Genomic DNA, 13,850 nt, shown 5'->3' on the forward strand with positions numbered 1-13,850 from the left:
AGTCTTTGCCTTGAGAAATTAGGTCCAATGCTTCTGTTCAACATCCATTTGATGGCAGGGAGATTTCTTGGGTCCAGAGTCAGAGGGTAGACTGGATGAAGAGACTGAACCTGCCAGAGGGGAAGCTGGTGTTATCCTAGTTCCCATTCCTGTCTTATGAGCGTGGATTAATGCAGAAAAACTTAAAACATTGATGGGACTTGGTAATAAAACTCACGGTGAATGGGAAAGCAGTCAGCAGGGGTCATCAGCATTGTGTGAAGGACCACAGAAGATTTTTGATGCTTTTGCTGGATAACAAATTGCTAAAAGAAGACTGAATCATATAAACATCATTCTTTAAAACAAATGTAGATTCTGAAGAATAAAAACAAGTAAACAATCAAATAAAACTATGTGAGCTGCTCAGCTGAATTCAGACTCTGGGATTCCAGTGCCACAGGAGCAAAAAGAGTAACTCCAGGAATTATTTGTGCCTCAAATAAACCACAAGTTTTAAGCCTGCTTTGCTAGACACTGATAGATAAAAAGAAACTTACCAAAGTGAGAGACTTCTGGGGAGTTGAGCTTCTCCAATATCAGCTTTGTGACAAGTTCATCAGGAATACTTTGGCCACTGATCAGCATCGACTGCAGCTAAGAACAAGCACAGATACTGTACATGACTGTGTAAGGTACCTGTGATACAGAGCTTTTTAAAGAAATCATAACAACTTTGTTTACCATAACTCCTGATTCAGTTTCACTTGCCATCTGTTCTTCCAAAACTGGTAAAGCTAAAATATGAATTCAAAATATTAGCACAAACTGGTGTTAGAATTGCCAAGTTAAGATATTTATGGATTTATTTATTTATTTATTTATTTTTAAATTTTTTTGTCTTTTTGCTATTTCTTTGGGCTGCTCCCGCGGCACATGGAGGTTCCCAGGCTAGGGGTCTAATCGGAGCTGTAGCCACCAGCCTACGCCAGAGCCACAGCAACGCGGCATCCGAGCCGCGTCTGCAACCTACACCACAGCTCACGGCAACGCCGGATTGTTAACCCACTGAGCAAGGGCAGGGACCGAACCCGCAACCTCATGGTTCCTAGTCAGATTCGTTAACCACTGCGCCACGATGGGAACTCCCTGGATTTATTTATTTATCTATTTATTCAATTTTATTTTTTGTCTTTTTAGGGCTGCACCAGCAGCATATGGAAGTTCCCAGGCTAGGGGTTGAATTGGAGCTGTAGCCACTGGCCTATGCCACAGCTGCAGCAACACCAGATCCTTAACCCACTGAGTGAGGCCAGGGATCGAACCTGCAACCTCATGTTTCCTAGTCAGATTCATTTCTGCTGCGCCACGATTGGAACTCCTGGTTTTTTTTGAGGGAATATTTTATCTCACGATGGAAGATATTATGGGACAGAAATAACAAGGCATGACCTAGGGGAGGACTTTATGGAACATTTGGTGTTTTTTAAAGATTTCTTACAAGTAAATTTTATTTTGATAAAGAAAGAGGAAAACTTTAAAGTTTTGTGTATGTGTATTATGTGTTACCAAATTAATTGTTCTCCCCCCAAATTGTACCAGATCACTAACTGTGTGGAAAGCTCATTTGATTATATCCTTGCCAACAATGATGGTAGAAACTTTAAAGATTCACTGCCAATTTAGTAGCATCATTTTACTTAGCATTTCTTTGAATAACAATGAAGTTAAACCTTTTTTTCTTGTATTTGTCTATTTTTATTTCTACTTTTATGGATTACTGATTCAGTCTTTTGTTTACTTTTCTATTAGGGCATAACTAGTTTTATTGATGAAAATAATACTTATATACAAGATATCAGTCCTTGTCTTACATATTACAAAGAATGGAAAGAAAATTATAAACAATAAAAATAAAATTTATCATTGAAGTTTATTAAGTCCTGCAAAAATCCTCCAAAAAACAGCTATGAGAGTTTTATCTCTTCTCGTCTTTCATAGGGAGACACCCAAGACACACATATTCCCAATTCTTTGTATATATGTATGTGTGACTGGGTCACTTTGCTGTACAGTAGAAAATTGACAGAACACTGTAAACCAACTACAATGGAAAAAATAAAAATCATTTAAAAAATAAATAATAGGAGTTCCCATCATGGCTCAGTGGTTAACGAACCTGACTAGCATCCATGAGGACGCGGGTTCCATCCCTGGCCTCGCTCAATGGGTTAAGGATCTGGCATTGCCCTGAGCTGTGGTGCAGGTTGCAGATGCGGCTCCTATCCTGTGTTGCTGTGGCTGTGGTGTAGGCCGGTGGCTAAAGCTCCAATTCGACCCCTAGCCTGGGAACCTCCATATGCCGCCAGTGAGGCCCTAAAAGACAAAAAAAAAAAAAAATTAATTAATTAATTAAAAAAAATTACAGAATTAGAGAATTGGAGACAGTAGAATAGAGTCCAAGATATTTCATTAAGCTAAATTCTATGAAAAACTAGGACTAACAGAAGGGCAAAAAAATGTTTAATGCTATTATAAAGATAATATTCACTGGGTTGATGCCGATGTATGATTAAATATAGCAAATGTTAATCATAGAATCTAGATGGTTAGTAGACACGTATATGGGTATTCATTGTACAGTTCTTTAGCTTTTAAGGCATATTTGAAATTTGTTAAAATATTGGAGACAAAAGATAAAATTTACCTTCTACATGAATACATTTCCATGCCTGTGTTATCTGTTGGGCTAATGTTGTCTTCCCAACCCCCTTAAAAAGAAAGATGCTATTTAAAATCCAATAGAATAGAAAATAGAAGAGCCATTTGCTAATAAAACAGATATTCTTATTTTTAAAGATTCTGTTGATAGTTACTACAATTACATAAATGTTATCAAGTAAAATTTTCCCCATACAATAACTAGGCCCTAGATATTTGTAGCTTCTTTTCTCTGTTAATTGTCACTTTTTCTTATATTTTGTAAAGTGATTTAAATAACTTTTGGCAGGGCTTCCTTGCCTGCCCACTTGCATCTCTCACAAGTGTCCTATCCTAATAAATCTATTTCTTGCCTATCAAAAAAAATAAGTGATTTAAATAACTTTTTAAATTAAGAAAATAGTCCTGAATCCAGGAAGCTGTACCATAATGGTATTATTCCAGGTGTACACTTTCTTTTGTTTAATTTTGAATACAAGTCATTGTGATTACATTGAGAGTCATCATTTTATTTTCTTCCTAAAGTTTATAATCATGACGGTTTTGACAAACTTCCATTTAGTAACTTTCAAGAGCAAAAGGTTTCTTCTTAAATGGACATCTTTGAAGAGTATCATATTTTAAAGACAAAAGTTCACTTTAATGAAGAAACCTTTGCATCTGATTGCTTTCACTGGTGGCTTTTCAAACTCTTGTTTTTACAAACATAATAAAAGTTGTTGGAACCATTTCTTGGTATCTGTCCCAAGGGTCCCTATAAAATCAAGTCAAGAGTTGGGGTCCAGCCCTTAGTCTCTGCTGTTCTGGAGAGGCTTTTTTTTTTTTTTTTTTTTTTTTTTTGCCTCATCCAAGGCATATGAAAGTTCCTGAAGTTCCTGGGCCAGGGGTCAAATCAGAACCACAGCTGTGACCTATACCATAGCTGCAAAAATGTTGGATCCTTAACCTACTGAGCGAGGCCAGGGATTGAACCTGCATCCTTATGTCCACTATGTTGGGTTCTTTACCTGCATAAATACAATGGGAACTCCTAGGTTCTTTTTCAATTATAGTTTACAAGAGGACAAAAAGTTATAATTTATAACTAATGCTATACCAGATTTTAAGTCATACCATGAAAGTCTAATAAACACATAACAAATTAGCACACTACATAGTTTTCATTCTTTGGTAACATGAGATTATGACTTTATAATTTTTTAAATATATTGATACATTAGAAGACATAACTTACTGGTTTTCCAAATACAACAAAGCAAACAGGTTTAGACAATATAAAGTTTTTTTCAGCTTCATCTTCATTAAATATATCCACAAAAGGAGGCTCTTCTGTCTTCTCTTGAGTAGTCATAATACAAAATACTATAGTAAGAAAGAGTAAGATTGTTAAAGTGCCTATTTTAGGAGAAACAGGCAGGCAGTTTAGAGAGAACTAGAATATCCTGTGAATTAGCCCAGAAGCAATTCCTTGCTGCTGAACATATGTATTGCTAGTAATAGCAAATAAGTTAAATAATCTATTAAAACAATAATAGTTTCATAGCTTAAGGAGCAAAAAGCCACCTGTATAGAAGACAATTAAAATGAAATGTTTTTGAAAGACTAAGAAAAAAATACATACATGTATATAGACACATGCATGCTAAGATGTGTGTATTCTATTAAAGATCAAATTAGTGTACACACAACCAGTCAAACAAAAACCTAATTGAAAACATTTTAAAAAAATCAAATATGTTATATGTATATACACATATAAATTAGTCTATGAGTATGTGTATAGGGCTACAAATGGTTTTAAAGGAAATCCTAACAGAAATTAGAAAATACGTAGAATTGAAAAATGATAAACATGGAGTTCCCGTCATGGCACAGTGGAAATGAATCCGACTAGGAACCATGAGGTTGCAGGTTCAATCCCCGGCCTCCCTCAGTGGGTTAAGTATCTGGCATTGCCCTGAGGTGTGGTGTAGGTTGCAGATGCTGCTTGGATCTGATGTCGCTGTGGCTGTGGTGTAGGCTGGCAGCTGTAGCTCCAATTGGACCCCTAGTCTGGGAACCTCCATATGCTGTGAGCGCAGCCCTAAAACGCAAACAACAACAACAACAACACATAATATATAACAAAACTTATAAGATGTAGCTAAAATAGTATTTAGAAACTTTAAATACTTAGATTAGAACCCAAGTAAGTGTTAAAAAGTAATGAGATAAGCTCATAGTTTAAGAAGTTGGAAAAACAAGAAAAATAGAAAGATACATTTTTAACAAGTAACAAAATAGAAAACAAACATATAAAGAAAGTCAACAAGGCTAAATAATGATATTTTTAAAGGATTTAGAAATAAAAATTTTCTGTCAAGAGTGATCAAGAAAAGAAGATAGAAAGCACAAAATTGGCCATTAGTTTTTTTAGAAGTGTGTTTTCTGGAGTTCCCGTCGTGGCGCAGTGGTTAACGAATCTGACTAGGAACCATGAGGTTGCGGGTTCAATCCCTGGCCTTGCTCAGTGGGTTGAGGATCCGGCGTTGCCATGAGCTGTGGTATAGGTCGCAGACGTGGCTCGGATCCCGCGTTGCTGTGGCTCTAGTGTAGGCCGGTGGCTGCAGCTCCGATTCGACCCCTAGCCTGGGAACGTCCATATGCTGTGGGAACAGCCCTAGAAAAGACAAAAAGACAAAAAAAAAGGTGTTTTCTCACATCACAAAACGAAGATTTTCCTGTTTTGTTGTGATTATTTCTAAATTTCTTTATAATCAGAGAATGTTCTCCATATTACATTAATTATTTGACATTTGTTGAGTTTTGCCTTATGGCCTGGCACATGGTAACTTTCAGAAAAATTTTCTGTATCCTTGAAAAGGAAATGCAATTTATATTGGTTTGATGTAGTGTTTTTAAAATGTTGTTTACATCAAGTTTGCGAGTTTTTTGGGTTAAAACTTCCATAATGCTTACTGATTTATTGTCTCCTTGATCAAACTCTATTAGACACGGAAAGGAAGAGGGACCACAGAGGTAATAATGCTGCCGATACATAGATGATAAGAGGCTGTCATAAGAGGCTATCAGAAAGTTATCTCAAATTTGAAAACTTAAGCAAAACTGACAGATTACTATAAAAATCAGCTTGAGGAAAAAAAAGACATCTTGAGTGGTTTTATAACCATTAAGGAAACTGAGTCAGTACCTTAAGATCTCCCCACAAGGAAACCAGATGGTTTTATTGAAGTGCTCCCAGTCTTAAATCTTATAGATGCTTTTTCAGAGAGAAGATAAAGACTTCTTACATCAGTTTATGGGTCTCATATAAAATCCATACCTAAACCAGAGAAGAGAGTGAAAAAGAAAAATTATATGCCAATTTCATATATGAACAAGATTTTTAAAAGTCCTCATCAAGATATTAGCAAGTTGTTGAATTCAGTAATACATAAAGAAGATAATAACATCATGACTAAGTTGGGTTTCCCCAGGAATTCAAGGCTGGTTTAATATGAAAAGATTAATTTATCACATTAAAATAAATTTAAGGAGAAAAGCTGTATGATAATTTTAATGGATGTAGAAAAGTATGAGACAATTGAAACCCTTTAATGAGAAATAAAAGACAAGTTTATTAGCAGTTAATAGGAACTAACTTCATCTTATTGAAAACCATTATATTTAATGATTAAATATTTAAAATATTCTAAGACAAAAGAACGAAAACCCAAATTGATATGATTGACTATATAGGAATCAAGTATATCAGATACATTTTAAGAATTAATGAGATATTCCAATGTGATGAACTCAAAATCATTGCACAAAATTCAGCTGCATTTTTGTACCTCAAAAATAGCTAGAAAATGTAACCAAAGATAAATATGACTTAGCTGCAAAAATGTAAAGAAACTAGGATTAAATAGAACAAATGATATACAATCCCTTTATGGAAAAGTTACAAAATCATATGAAAATATTTTAACGAGCAGACTTGAAATGTGGAACGAAACTTTGTCCTTGTGGTATGGGGCATTGTTCACAGACCAGTGAAAGATGGATTAAAGTGGGCTATATACTTTCAGGTAAATGTGATATGATTTTATTTCTCTGTGGAAGTTAAAAGTTAAGAATATCAAATGGGCTTAATATACCAATATCATTTTAAGAGGACACTATGAAACAAGATGTAGTAAGACATATTACTAGTATATTGTGATTTGAGATGAAAACTCAAGGTTACCCCTGAATGCTCTGCATTACCAGAAGTGGCCTTCTCATTCTGAGAGCATCCTCTCCTTGCCTCACCTGAGGCAGGTGCCTCAGAAGACAGTACTTGCCCTTTACCAAATCTGCCTTGATTTTCTTTCACAGCTTATAGAGCAATAGCTAGAGTCAAGTGTCAGCCCAGCCCGACTGGGGAAGCAATGGAGGGGAAGAAAGGTATTAAGTACCTAAAGAGGTCCAGGCCTTGGCTATGATGTACCAATAGGAACAAGGAGAACACACCTGGGAAAGAATTGAGGGTACCAGGTGTGGGAACGTAGGATGGATGAGAGTTTACTGATCGGTGGACCCTCTCCCATGACTCATAGTTTAACATCCTGGCTAGGACACCTGGAGCAGGTCCTATTTCACTGCTAGAAAGGTTTCTTGAAGCTTGGAAAAAAACTAACAGATTAAGAGTTCCCTACTGGCTCAGTGGGTTAAGGATTTGGCATTGTCACTGCTGTGGCATGGGTTTTGATCCCTGGCCTGGGAACTTCAGCAGGCTGTGGGGGTGGTGAACCCCCCACCCTCCCGAGACTATAGTGAGGTGGCAGTGCCAGAACTGCCTGGCAGAGCACAGAGGAAGGTGTTAAAGGCTCACAGAGAGGACAGATTAAATGGATTTATCACATGAGACCAGAGAACCCGTCAGCCAACTCTGCTCTTTGGGATGGCCAGGGGACTCTCTTTTTATTAAGACATTAAGGAATAAACTAGTAAGGGGGCACTGGTATCATTAAGAAGCTTGGTGGTGGCTGTCCTTTTTAGACTGAGATTTCAAGTAGGGGAGCAGCTGCTATGCTATTGGGTTCTCCCATGTCCGTGGGGATGCTAGGGTCTGGCAGAGCAGAGGCCAGGTGGCAACACTTAACTGTCAGAAACAAAGTAGGTATAATTACCATAATGGGCAGCAAGCCCAGAATGGCAACAAGCAAGACCCACAGAGATCTGCAGTGATGGTGGTAAACCATGGACTTCCTAGGGGTGAGACAGATGAGCAATCAGTGAAAGTGCTGATTAACTTACATTTCTAAAAATGATAAAAGTCAACTGAACCAAAGGCTGACGTCAGCAGCCACAGAGAAAATTATGATTCCTTGTTTGTGATTCTGGAGCCCACTTATTTAAGGGAAAGTACGAAGCCTCTGAGGATGGGGGCCTGCAACACCAGAACATGTATTTACAGTAGGGATTTCCCAATCCTTCTGCAAGAGAACTACAACCATTAACCAGTGAAACAGACACTGTGGGAGTACAAATATTCTCTTTCAAGAGCTACAGGACACAGAGTCTGAACTGACATCAATACCAATGGATCCAAAATGCCATCATAGCCTCCTGTTAGAGAGGGCAAATGGAGAACCAGTGACAAATGGAGCTTTGGCTCAAGTCTGTCTTATAGCACATCCAAAGGATCTGCAGGCTCACTCAGTGGTTATTTTCCTGGTCCTTGAGTGCGTAATAGGGACTGCAGCTAGCTAAAGGTTCACAGGGGTTCCCTAACTGTGGAGTAAGGGCCATTGTGGTAGAAAAGGCCAAGTGGAACTCCTGAAACTGCATGTCTGCTCCTCATCTGCTGGCTAAGATGAGCAATCGTAATTTGTTCTGAATGAAATAGAAGAGAGCCACCCCAAAACTATTTAAAAGGTGCCCGGTCGTGCATAATTTTCTAGTTCGAGTTTCTGCAAAAACCAGATAGATCATGACAGACAATATGGGACCCCTATAAACTTAACCAAGGGGCAGCCCTAATTGCAGCTACTGTGCAGACATGAACCTTACTAGACAGACACAGCTTCTTGTATGTAGTATGTAGCCACTCAGCTATAAAATGCATTTCTTTCAATGCACACCAAGGAGAAGGATCAGAAGCAGTTTGTATTTATTTAGAACAGTCATCAATGGACATTTAGTCTTACCCTAGGACTTCCTGCTCTTTGTAATAAATACAATACAAAGGGGTCTTGTTGACTCACAATTCTGACAATATCAGACCTGATGAGTGGGAATCACAGGTGTTCTAGATGCCCTCTAAGATATATGAGCAGCAGAAAGTGGGAAATGAGCCCACAAAGATTTAAGGGACTGTTATATTGGTGAAGTCTTACAAGGCTGGTGGTCTGGGACATTCTGAGACAGACTCTCCAAGGTATAAAGGACAGGTCACTCTACCTTACATCTTATACCTCTAAAAAAGAGGTGTAGAATTTTCTGTCTTTCTCTTTTTTAATGGCCACACCCTCAGCATATGGAAGCTTTTAGGCCAGGGATTGAATTCAAGCCACAGCTCTGACCTAGGCCACAGCTGTGGCAATGCCGGATCCTTTAACCCATTGCACTGGGCCAGGGATCAAACCTGCACATCTGCAGCAACCTAAGACACTGCAGTTGGGTTCTTAACCCACTGTGCCACAGCAGGAACTCCTAAGTCTTCTTAGTTTTTGGCAATAGCATGTAACACTTGGGAATACTGTTCTGACCCATTTAAGGGGTGATTTGGAAAGCTGTCAGTTTTGAGTAAGGCCAAGAATGAGAGAGAGCTCCACAGCAGTTTCAGGCTATGGTACCAGAGGCCTTGATTCTTGGGCCATATACCTGGCTAGATCCCATGATGCTAGAGGTCGCTGTGGTGGGTAGGACACTTTTTGGAGTCTTAGGGAAGACTCAACAGGAACCTCTCAGTGTAGATCATTGCCGTCTGCAGCAGAGAACCATTCCCCATTCAAAAACCAGCTCCTGGCATGCTCCTGGGCTCTGGGACAGAATAAAAGCCTGGCCATGGGCCATCCGGTGACAGTACATATGGAAGTGCCCACATGAGTTGGGTTTGTCAGACAGATCAAGTCCTCAAGCTGGGCAGACACAACAGCAACCCATTGAATGATAAAAATGGAACCCAGGGATCAGGCCAAATAAATATCATAAGCAAGCAGTCTAGACCCACATGTCACCGATCTCTTGTTCATCAGTGTCTCTTAGCTCACACCTCATTTGGAATCCCTTAGGAATAGCTGATTAAAAAATGATAAAAATCATGTATGGGAGTTCCCATCGTGGCTCAGTGGTTAACGAATCTGACTAGGAACCATGAGGTTGCAGGTTTGATCCCTGGCCTTGCTCAGTGGATTAAGGATCTGGCACTGCCATGAGCTGTGGTGTAGGTCACAGATGAGGCTCGGATCCTGCGTTGCTATGTCTGTGGTGTAGGCTCCAATTAGACCCCTAGCCTGGGAACCTACAAATGCTGCGAGAGCGGCCCTAAAAAGACAAAAAAAAAAATCATGTATGAAACATGATATATTGGTGCAAGCTGTAAATGGAATGCTTTTGGACTTTAGTCCCACTCAGGAGTAGTCCTGAGAGGTGGTGATTAGGGGAAATCCTCCTGGTAGGCAGAGCTTTAAGCAATATTCCTAGGTCCTTAATTTGGAGAGTGATGCTGAATGGCTTGGTCCAGAGCCTGGAAGGAGTGAGACTGGATCATAAGAGAAAAAGGGTTCTGGGGAAGAAGCGTGTGCATGGGGCTATGAGAGTGGTGTAACAAGCAGAATCTATGATGACCTCTAATGAGTCACGTCCTTGATAAGGAGTTACTGCCCTGGAAAGTAGAGGTAGAGCTGCTGCTACCTAATTAGGAGCAGGGAGATGTAGGTCTTTTTGCGCATCCTTTTGTTTTAGAAACTGGGACCAGAAACTGCCTTGAAGAACCAGTGACAGGATGCTGTCAACTTAATGTGGAGGGAGCGCAATGGGTATGAGTGGGGCAAAGCTTGGAATGTTGCAGATGTTATTAGTACCCTAACCCTATCCATTTGACACCAACCTTTTCCACAGATGACCAGCCCGGCTTCCAACTGGTGGCTTGTGGTTCTTTGTTTAAGGGCCCTTTCTGGCTGCCAGACCTTGTTCTGCCTGAGTTATACAGCAGACTGTATAACTGTATAAGAATTAATATTCTTCCATAGCAAGACTCAACCTATAACTGATGGGAATTGGTGAATAAATACCCCAGCTCTCTTTCCCCTTAAAAGGGAATAACTGAGACATACATCCAAGAATTCCTCAGAGAATTCAGCTAACAGAGAAATTTGCTTAATAATATTCCCTTTATTCCCTTTATTAGCTTCCTTCCCTTTGTGGCTGTTGTTTTGCTAGATTATTGCCCATATAAACTATTTGTCCTCAAGTTTTGTCTCAGGATCTGCTTCTGGATGAACAAAACTAACACCAGTTTCAAATGGAATATAGTAATATAATAATTGAAAACTAAATATTGGAAAACTGGAATTCTACAGATATTTTGAGTTATCCTGAATAAAAATGTGCAAATATTTAACTCATGTTCAGAAGAGTTGCTTTCCATTATGTAATGGAACAGAACTAAGTATTTTTCCCAGGTAAAAGATCCAAGTCAATGCAAAGTGCCAGTGCTGAGATGGCCATCTTTCTAGTTTTTTGTTTTTGTTTTTGTTGTTCTTGTTTCTTTTGTCTTTTTGGGGCTGCACCCATAGCATATGGAGGTTCCCAGGCTAGGGGTAGAATAGGAGCTGTAGCGGCTGGCCTACACCTCAGCCATAGCAACGCCAGATCCTTAACCCACTGAGCAGGCCAGGGATCGAATCTGCAACCAGTTACTAGTCGGGTTCGTTAACCACTGAGCCACAAAGGGAACTTCGCCATCTTTCTAGTTCTTAATAAAACCCAAAATTTCATACCAAACTATGAAAGAAAGTTTAAAATAAATATTAATTTAAAAATTTTGCAATTTCTTGATTTTGAATTTACAATATAATCCCCAATGCCACATTATGTTTATACTACAATTGAATACAAAAATTCTTAAATTTCCTTACATTTTTAGCAGTTGAAAAAATCCTCTAGCAGTGGGCTCTGCAGTTAACAAGGGACCCATTTCCTGGGAAACCTAGCACTTTTGCCATTCCAGTACATCTTACATCTCACAGTTGGTACCCAGTGAATACCTGTGGAATGAAAACGATGTTCGTTGAAAGGAGGAGTGAGGTTCAAAAGCGGAATTTACGGAGATCTCGAAGTTTAATTTTGCAAGGAAAGGAACTGGTCTGGGCTCCCCGCAGGAGATGGTGGGATTTCATTCGCTACGGAAATGGATCCGAGCGGTGGACTCTGACTCCTACATACCTATTCGTAGCAGACCCCACCGGCTGGCTGCAGTCCTCTCCAGGGACTCTGGGATCTGTTGAGCGGTTGCCAAGGGAACCCAGCTTGGTGCAAAGTGTCGAGCCTCTTGGGGGCGGGGCCTCGGAAGGTGGGGCTGTAATTTACTGATTTACTTTAAATACTCACTTTCGTACCTTTGTATTCAAAATTTTAATACACTCCTTTTCACAAATATGGAAGCTGATGATCAAAGAGAGTACATGCGTTGTTTACTTATGTTCACTCACATCTCGTGTAAGAAAACTTCTTTTAACGCAGAACTCCAAAGCCAGTACTACACTACGTTGTATTACACTACACTCGACAGTCTTTTTTTAGAATTTACAGATGGTTAGCCTCCTGCACAAATAAGTGGCAAGCTTGGAAATTTCCAACTTTAAGCGATTATAAAACACTAATTGAACCACACACCCTCTGGATACCATGGATTTAGTTGATTCTTCTAAGGGTAAAAGAGACACACAGCGACAGAAGGGGAAAAACACCTATGCTTAGTGCAGGACCGTCACAGAGTAGGTTTTCAGGAAAGGGCAGAAGTAGGCAGAGAAAAAACAGACAAACTTGGGAATGGATCTATCTGCAAGTCGGAGAGCCAATTCAAAAGAAGTAATCCAGTCCCAAATCGTCCACTTTTGCAAAGAGAAGGACCAGAAAAAGGTGAGATTTAACTAAACTGGCAGTGCCCTTTTCTCCGCCCACTTTTCCTCGTTCCCATACCAAAGATGGCGTTCTTTGCTTCCTCCTTCGCAGTACGCAGGCTCTGGAAACCTCTACCCCACTTCTCTATGGTTCTTCCTCCAGTCCCGCCCACGCGGTAGCTGGGGTGGGGTTTGCCTGGAGGTGGGGCCTACGGATCCGGAAACACCTGAACCTTAGTAGCTGATCATCTATGTATTTCGTGCCGATGCAGTGTTTTTACCTGCGGAACTTGGCATCTTGGATCTGAGGCGTCTTCTCTCCGGGTTTCTTGGGGGCAGTTCCGAGGCTGCTGCAACCAAGGCTGTGGCCTAGTGCCTGTTGGGGCGCGCCCCCGTTTGCTCGGCCATGCCCGCGGCCGCCGCCCCCATAATCAGCTTGGTCCAAAAGCTGGTTCTGTACGAGACTAGAGCTGTGAGTACCCAGCCCAGTGGGGTGCGGGGAGGACAGCGGCCGAGTAGGTGTGGGGCGGTGGGGCAGAGCAGCAGCCCGCCCCATCTTCCCTCTGTTCCCTAATTCGAGTCCTGGGGAATGCGCCCGAGGGGGCTTCGCCCTGTTATGGCACCCGGGACACTGTAGCTTTTGCAGCACCACTTAAAAGCCAAGGTTGGAACACCCTGGCAGCAAGTGTTTGTGATATCTCAAAAACTGTTCATGAAGTTCTGTACGAGTTACTGAATTCTTTTCAACTTTGGGAAAGTCTTGGAGTTCTCCGGTTCACTAGTTATAGTACAAGTAGGGGTTAGAAAAATATTCTCGACCTGTGAATCGGTAACTTTTCTGTTTTCCTATGCCGTGGCGTCGCAGTGATTGATAATAATTATGTATGCTTTTATTGCTGACATTTTTGGTTCTCTTTATTTGAAGGGAAAGAAAACTTTGTTGATTTGTTTGGATAGAATTCTTTTGCTTTTCATTTTACTTTTTTCCTACACAGTTTTATTTTGTTCTGTTTTATTTCTTCAAATCACCATGTAAATAGTTACTGGTAGAATTAGCAG

At 40.1% G+C, this 13,850-nt stretch overlaps 2 protein-coding genes across 8 annotated transcripts in view; one reads left to right on the forward strand and one right to left on the reverse strand.

Annotated features, from left to right (window-relative positions):
• The window catches only part of AK9 (adenylate kinase 9), a 135,407-nt gene extending 123,191 nt beyond the window's left edge, over nt 1–12,216 (reverse strand). Inside the window, exons 1-7 of one of the 5 annotated variants that reach the window (XM_021091041.1) lie at nt 12,115–12,192; nt 11,808–11,936; nt 5,891–6,022; nt 3,935–4,062; nt 2,687–2,750; nt 724–776; nt 540–636 (exon numbers count right to left, since the gene is read on the reverse strand). In XM_021091041.1, the coding sequence (XP_020946700.1) occupies nt 540–636; nt 724–776; nt 2,687–2,750; nt 3,935–4,051 (331 nt within the window). In that variant the 5' untranslated portion in view covers nt 4,052–4,062; nt 5,891–6,022; nt 11,808–11,936; nt 12,115–12,192. Of the gene's footprint in view, nt 1–539; nt 637–723; nt 777–2,686; nt 2,751–3,934; nt 4,063–5,890; nt 6,023–11,807 lie in introns of all 5 variants that reach the window. The other 4 variants (XM_021091050.1, XM_021091043.1, XM_021091055.1 and 1 more) reach the window with 4 other exon arrangements.
• The window catches only part of FIG4 (FIG4 phosphoinositide 5-phosphatase), a 152,871-nt gene continuing 151,972 nt past the window's right edge, over nt 12,952–13,850 (forward strand). The window contains exon 1 of one of the 3 annotated variants that reach the window (XM_021068077.1): nt 12,952–13,263. In XM_021068077.1, coding sequence (XP_020923736.1) covers nt 13,198–13,263 — 66 coding nt within the window. In that variant the 5' untranslated portion in view covers nt 12,952–13,197. 3 annotated transcript variants of the gene reach the window in all.

Source organism: Sus scrofa, chromosome 1, assembly GCF_000003025.6.
Source record: "Sus scrofa isolate TJ Tabasco breed Duroc chromosome 1, Sscrofa11.1, whole genome shotgun sequence".
Taxonomy (NCBI): domain Eukaryota; kingdom Metazoa; phylum Chordata; class Mammalia; order Artiodactyla; family Suidae; genus Sus; species Sus scrofa.